This window comes from Mchenga conophoros, linkage group LG4 (genome assembly GCF_057382185.1).
Source record: "Mchenga conophoros isolate Kocher_MC1m ecotype Shallow Benthic linkage group LG4, M_conophoros_male_GT1.1, whole genome shotgun sequence".
NCBI classification, from domain to species: Eukaryota; Metazoa; Chordata; class Actinopteri; order Cichliformes; family Cichlidae; genus Mchenga; species Mchenga conophoros.
This window is the reverse complement of record NC_140529.1, coordinates 5,783,708-5,791,646: the sequence shown is the minus strand read 5'-3', so window position 1 is coordinate 5,791,646 and position 7,939 is coordinate 5,783,708. Positions and strand designations below refer to the sequence as shown.

At 40.5% G+C, this 7,939-nt stretch overlaps 1 protein-coding gene across 6 annotated transcripts in view; it reads right to left on the bottom strand.

Moving 5' to 3' along the window:
* Window positions 1-1,489: 1,489 nt before the first annotated feature.
* The window catches only part of caskin1 (CASK interacting protein 1), a 120,255-nt gene continuing 113,805 nt past the window's right edge, over window positions 1,490-7,939 (bottom strand). For all 6 annotated transcript variants that reach the window (XM_085270065.1, XM_085270066.1, XM_085270068.1 and 3 more), the window contains one exon: window positions 1,490-6,520. In XM_085270065.1, coding sequence (XP_085126191.1) covers window positions 6,424-6,520 — 97 coding nt within the window. In that variant the 3' untranslated portion in view covers window positions 1,490-6,423. The remainder of the gene's footprint in view (window positions 6,521-7,939) is intronic.

The window sequence follows — 7,939 nt, the reverse complement described above, 5'->3', positions numbered from 1 at the left end:
GATGTTGAGCAGGCTGCCTGTTTAGCTGTTTTCGCTGTAAAAGTGTCATAAAATCAGCCGTTTTTCAGGACTACTTCTTCCAACATGTGGTAGTTGCTTTTGCTTTACTGTCATCAGGGACTAACAACAGCAAAACACAAATGAAATTAAAACTTTTACAGTTTTTACTGAAAAAGGTCGAGAATGTACATGAATAAAAGATCTAGAATAGCCAATTTGAACTATGAACTGTAAAACTCACCGTGCTCTGCCTGTACAAGCCTTAAATTCCTGGTTTTTCATGTGTTGGAAGAGGGCCGGACAGTGTATGCTTGCAGATGGATGACAAATTATATATGGAATATAAAAAAAACATGCAATAAAACGCTAAAAACACAACAAAAATAAAAAATAATTTTCAAATACACAAGCAAAAGACCAAACAAGAAAAAATGTCATTTTTCTGTATAGCTCCATAGCACTCGCTATGGAGTCGCTGCTTACAGGAACTATCAGGATTTTTTTTTTAGATTGCACAAACTGTTCAAGAGTTACTATAGTTTCAAGAAATGTTGAGAAAACCTGTCGGGTTAGGGCATGTGCAGGTGTCCTGCTGATCCTTGATCCATCACAGCTGATTTAAATGGCTAAATTACCTCCTCAACAGGTCTCCAGAGGCCTGGTAATGAACTAATCATTTGATTCAGGTGTGTTGACCCAGGGTTCGTCTAAAACCTGCAGGACACCGGCCTCGAGGCCTGGGTTAGGGGATAAAGGGTGAGCTGGGATGGCACTCATACCTGTGTCTATAAAAGACTTATAAAAATTACAGTCACTCTCAGGCAGACTAAGGTTATAATCGCTGTGTAATTTATAAACGTAGACGGACTTCACACATGTTGCAATCAGTCTGCTGGTGTGCACAACTCGTGTCGTCACTTTGCAGGAGGAGGCCTGAGTCAGCTGGTTGCCAACAGGTTGTATTCTGGTTATACTCCTCTACAGGGTTGCTGAGCATCTATTCGTTTTTGTAGTTAAATTGCTGTCATGCAACAACTACATCACAATTTGTGGAGGAATTTCTGGATTTCTATTTTAGATCTATGAGGCTCAAAACAGACTCTCAATGCAAATAGTAAATGTGAATTTTTGCATATGCAGACAGCAACAGATTTAGATTTTTATCAATGAATCACAGACTGACTCCAACTTGTTGCTGTCTTGAGTCTCCTGGTCTTTGAAGCAACCATTTCAAAGGTATTAACATTTCAAATTTCACTGTCCAGTATTACGGTACTGTTATCTTTCAGAACGAGCGTGGATGTTCACCAGCCTTTACACGAGGTTGGATTACGGTTAGAGGCTGAATGGCTCATTACAATCAATCTTTTTTAATATTTTTGAAACATTTGCTAATTTTATAAGGTCTCATGCGAATCATAAACAGCTACATTGTGCTCTGCAGAGACTCCTGTCACCAAGAAATAAAAATGCAAACAAAAGGAGGCTGTGAAGTTTGTACAGAACATTTATTTATTCAGAGCAGATGGCCATAAGATGCAGTCACTGCAAGCACACCACTGTCCAGTCACTACAACACACACGCACTCCCACACACACAGATTTCACACAGTCAATAGCAGAGCAACACATGACACACTCTCTCAAGCATTCGCATACAGTCGCTGCAGAGCAGAGGAGACACCACTCGGGTGTCTGTTCAGATAAGCACAGGCGGAAAATCAAATAAAAACAGTTTGGCTTCATCTTTTGTTAAGAAGAACAAGGGATGAAAAGTACGTTTTCTCCACAGCTTATTTGACCATCTGTGTGTGGGTTTTTTCACCTTAGTAGCCTCACCCCAACGCCCAAGTACCAAAACACACTTCAGAATAATTCCTACGATATGAAGGATGACCAAAATGAGACCTAAGGAAGGACTGAAAAAGGCAAACCTTTATCTCTGATATGATGGCGGATGAAAAAGCGAAAGTGTCTCAGCTGTAAGCTGCACACAGTACAGCCAACCCTCAAAGGTCAGACCACCAGGCATCTGTCGGATGTCACCACAATGACATCTAGTTTGTAATAACAGAGGACAGTTTGGTACAAGGTAAAAATAACTCAAGGGGAAAAAAATTAAATTTCATAGAAATATGCACCTACACATCTGGTGACAGCTGGCTCAATCACTTTCAGTAACAATTTACTTAACTAAGCTAAGGAAGATGTAAAAGAAATTGAGCCATTACTGTTTATGACAGGACTATTTGTTGTTGTCCATGTTTTGAGGGATATAGTGGGTTGGGGTAGCTTTTCACTCAAAGCTAGATCAGAAGATTGATACCACTCTCATGGCGTAGCTTAGCAGAACTACCTTCAGCTAACGGTTAGCATAATTAAGCAAACATCTTTTACACAGCGTACATTTGATGCAAAATATCACAAACTCTTAACAGGAATGAAATCTAACAGTCTTGCACAAGTTTAAAATTTCAATTATGTAATTAGAAAAAACGTAGACAACAAAAACGTTAACGATCATCGACCTGGAGATAGTTACACTCAGCATGAAACTACCTCCGGCTGGTTGTTAGCCGCGGTTAGCAAATTTCTTACACTAAAGTTTTAGCTGGAATGAAAACCAAAGAGTCTCGGGCAAAGTTGAACTTGAACTTATATCTCATTGTTCAGTTTATATGATTATCTTAATGAGTTCAAATTGAGCGGACAACATGTGAGACTGTGGTTTTCTGTTTAGCTTAGCTTAGCACTATGAATGTAAACTGTAAAAAAAGAACTACTCCTGCTATGTCAGAAGATAATTGTAGATATCACACATCGATTTTTGTACAAATGAAACAAATCAAATATTCCCTAGGAAGCTAGCTAGCTTTTCCAGAGAGTTTTCAGTCCTTTAATTTTAAGCAAACCTTAACTAACCAGCTGGTATCTGTGGCTTCACTCTGAAAGTGGCATTGATCCTCTCAGCTAACTGGGTAGAACCACGTTTATTTTCTAAAACTTTCTTAAACATTGTGATAATGTAAAACTTAACATGCTAACACAACAGATCCACAACATATTTCTTCACAAAAGCAGGAGAAGAAGCTAAAATGTAGGTATTTTTTTAAAACTGATTTTCTGTCATCCAAGCCAACTGCACACTGATTTCTGTGCCTGGTGTGGTGCCAGGGGCTTTTACAAAAGGGGTTGGGGGGGACCCATATCCTTGAAGTGATTGGTCTGTCTTTAGAATGATGCAGTGGTAGCGGAGCTTCCATGAGGGTGCTTCCTAGAGTGAAATGCCTCTCCTGGTTTTCAGAGAACCGGGGTTATGCTAGTAACTGAACGTTTCATTCAGTCGGCTGAGTTTATGGATTAAAAATCACAACTCTGTGGTGCTGGGGAGGGCAGCACGATTTTCATACCAAGATATCAAGTAAGATGGCAAACTGGAAAAAGAGAGTGATGCCCTTATATTATACATATCCATCTACTGTATTGAAGTCAGACCAAAATCACAAAGCAAGGCACATGTTTCAAAGAAAAACAAAGACATTTAAAACTATACAAAAGATAACAAAACGGAACAAGAATTGCTTATACTATACACATCGCCACACCAGGACACATGTACACATGTAGGCGCAGAAAAAAACAATACAAAATAATAGTAATAATATTAATAATAATAATAAAAGAACACTTCCTGGAAACATCCCAACATGTTATCCTACAATGGTTCATCAGCTCAGACCACTTAAGCATGAAGAAGCAAACTGATTCAACACTCAGATTAGATCTGTTTACTTTAAAAATAGTCTTCAGAATGAAACACACTCATAAATACACTTCTTCTTATATATTTTTTTCAAATATCCATATATATATAATCTCTATGTGATCGTAATTTAAATACCACGACTATTCTCTGAGTTCTTATTCATTTATATAAACAGTGTGGCTGCCAGCGTGCTGTGAAACCTTGGTTTTCTTAATGGGCAGAGGTGCAGTTAGAATCTCAGTATTGCGCCAACTTCTGGTTTGAGGAGCTGCACTCGAAACAAACCACCAGGCTTCACACATCTCTGCCGCCACTTCCTCCAATCGAATACTTTTTATATTTTCATCCCATGTACACGGTGTGATCGCACCGTGTAGTAACCATGGTAATGCCGATTACAATGGTGGTGATGTAGATTGTCATGGCAACATAGGGTGGGTGTTTGGGAGTGTGTGGGACAAGAGCAATAGAAAGGTTGTCAGTGGAAGGGAGCGTGTTATCTTAGTAAAGGAGTAGTACCATAAGACCTTCTTAACAGGTTAAATGCAGGTATTTTGTCATGAATATTAGGAATTCAGTGGAAAATCATTGACTAAAAGCAGTCTGCAGACTCAGCTAGACTGTATCTTTTTTATTGGCCAACACAGTGAATCAAAGTAGTTTTTATATAGGTTTTATCAAAAGAAAAAGAGGCTTTAATAGCAGATAGTTGAATCAAATATCTAGATCGAATGAAAACACCTTTGTGTAATTGACTTTACAGGTACATTTAAATGTAGTTCCATTTACACTTTTGCTTTTCCCGCCGTGGCGTGTCTGCTATGTAAAAGGGCTGCGGACACGAGGATGTTGTCGAGTCACAACGAAGTTCAGTACAGCTGTAAATCTGATGGCTTCAGACTGAGTGAGAAGGCGTGAAGTAGAATTCACACATTAAGATCAGAGAGGAGAGAAACAGCTGGAAGAAGCTTGGCCCGGGGAGTAAAACACTCGTCATAATCAATAATCACAATTCACAGCACGAAGCACGGCGGTGGCAGCATCGTGCTGTGGGGGCATTTATAAATGACATATTGAGATCTGTTTTCAAATACTTGTTTTTAGTTAATAAGTGTTGGAAAAAACCTCTATAGACTCTACTCTGACTCTGCATTGGACAGATTGAATGCACAGCGACTCCAAATAGGCCCCAAAATGGTATCAGGTGCTCTGTAGCAACCACTGCACAAAGCTGAAAATGAAACACACTGGGAAACCTGAAGTTTTTTGCAACATCTCTTTAGTCAGAACAAGTTTTTCATTGAGCTGAGTTGAGTTTGTGGCAAAGCTTTGTCTCTCTAGACGTTCAGCTTCACTGTGGTGCTTGTGCTGCACTGTGCAAAGTACTTAGAAGCAGCTAAGACCAGTTTAAGCTTTGCTCACTTGCCTGACTCTACTGCCTTTACCTTACCTCACGAAATGCATGTAATCCCTTTAACTCTCTGAGGTATAAGCCATCAGAGGTGGAAGCCCTAACCCGCCTCTAATCATGTATTCCATGTTCACCAATGGTGGCTTCGACCTCCTATGGCTAAATCCTTTCCAAAATGAATTTGACCGACTTTGTCCCAAACACAACCTGCTGTACACTTTTGTTTTCTCCCTCCCCTTCTCTCTTTATTTTATTTATTAATTGTGCACGCTCCCTTGTGTACGTGTGTGTGTGTGTGTGTCTGTAATCAATCTGACTGCATTGTGCTTCTCCTGTGTGTGTGTGTGTGTGTGTGTGTGTGTGTGTGTGTACAGGGTGATGACGAAGATGTGGCAGAGATGCAGCCAGGACAGGAAACACAATCTGATCCTGAAACACTCACATGCATACATCTACCACCCTGTTCCTATTGCTCTCCTTCTCTCTCTCGCGTGCACACAACACAGACACACACACACACACACCTCAGGAGCTGAATAGTCTCGTTTTGGTCACGGATAAAGAACAAAAACAAAAAAAAAATCCATCAAGTCATTTACATCATCACAACACCAGAGGTCACCATTCCACACAGAACCAAGACATCAAACCAAAGAGCTAAAGATTGATATTTATCAGTATATTATATATTACTGTGCTAATGCAGGACTTTTTCAGTAGATATAAACTCTCCATGCTTATAATGTACACATACCATACTATGATTCATTACACAGTTGGTTTTTCATTCTGTATTGGTTTTGTTTCTTTGCTCGCTTTGAGCAGAAGAGTTCTTTAAAGACTCACATTTTGATTGCAGTCTCCTCCTTTTTGTTGCATTTCTTCATCTCTCGTCATTTGTGTGTTTTTTCTATTTTCTCTCCTCCATCACTTGTCTTTGGTCCTTTCCCCAACCAACATTTCTCTTTTAGTCTCTCTATCTATTCCTCTTTCTTGCTCTCTCCTTCTCTTGCCAAGTCTGTCCGGGCCTGCGGTGCTGCTCCGTTATCATCAGGAGACGAGAGGAAGAGGAGGGGATGGCGCAGCAACAGACCGACGGATGGATGACAGGGAGGGGTGGAGGGGAATGATGAGAGAGAGAAGGATGAGGAGAAGGTGCGAGATAGAGAGGCGTGTTGCCCGTTGTGCCAACTGAGTCACTTCTGATGCAGCGTTGCTAAGGAGACGCACCGGCTGGTTTCTGTAGTTACTCCAACATGGCGTCAAGCTGGTCGGCGAGGTCATCAAACATGCTGCCGATGTCGTCAAGGATGCTAACTGTGGTCTTCTGCTCGGCCACAGAGCTAGAGGCGCACGCACACACACACACACACACACACAGACACACACACACACACGCACACACACACACACACACACACACACACAGACATACACACACACAGACACACACACACACACACACACAGACAGAACCACAAGTTTATTAACAATAAAAAGCAAAGACTAAAAACAATAATGTAAAGTTAGCTGCCCCTCCCTGAGCCTCAGTCTTCCTGTTAAACGTGTGTTTTTCCTTCCCATTGTCGCCAAGTGTTGACTCATAGGGTGTTGTCTGATTGTTGGGTTTTCTCTGTATTACTTTAGGGTCTTTAAATTACAATAGGTGCCTGTTGTTGTGATTCGGTACTGTATAAATCAAACTGAACTGAATTGAAAGATGTGGGGCAGTCGTTTTTCAGCGTTGTGTATTTTAATGCAAATCGAGGATAACAATACTGCATATATGCAGCTTTGAGTAATAAGAGCTTCAAATTAACCTTTAAAATTATTTTTGAAGTGAGCAGGTCTTGAGTTCAGACAAAAACAGACTTCTCAGCATCACTTATATCATGATTTATAATGACCCTAACCTGTGCCAGCAGAATGTGCCCTTTTTGTCTTGGTGGTCAAGAAACAAAAAAAAGAAACATTCTAACACATCAAAAACAAAAAATAAAAACCAAACTTTTTGTTTTTGTTGGGCATCAGAAATGTCAACTTGGACGACATACGGTGAAAAAAAAATTAAAGTGTTGAGAAGAAAACTGTAAATATTCAATTTTAGTTCAATTCAATTTTATTTATATAGCACCAAATTACAACAACCTCAACCTCAAGGCGCCTTACATTGTAAGGTAGACCCTACATTAATACAACAGAGAAAACCCAACAGCCCTGTGAGCAAGCACTTTGGCGACAGTGGGAAGGAAAAACTCCCTTTTAACAGGAAGAAACCTCCAGTAGAACCAGGCTCAGGGAGGGGCGGGGCCATCTGCTGCGACCGGTTGGGGTGAGAGAAGGAAGACAGGATAAAGACATGCTGTGGAAGAGAGACAGAGGTTAATAACAGATATGATTCAATGCAGAGAGGTCTATTAATACATAGTGAGTGAGAAAGGTGACTGGAAAGGAAAAACTCAATGCATCATGGGAATCCCCAGCAGCCTACGTCTATTGCAGCATAACTAAGGGAGGATCCAGGGTCACCTGGTCCAGCCCTAACTATATGCTTTAGCAAAAAGGAAAGTTTGAAGCCTAATCTTGAAAGTAGAGATAGTGTCTGTCTCCTGAATCCAAACTGGAAGCTGGTTCCACAGAAGAGGGGCCTGAAAACTGAAGGCTCTCCCTCCCATTCTACTTTTAAATACTCTGGGAACAACAAGTAAGTGAGCAGCAGGATTTTCAATTCAATTAAACTGAATTTAACAGAGAGCCAATGA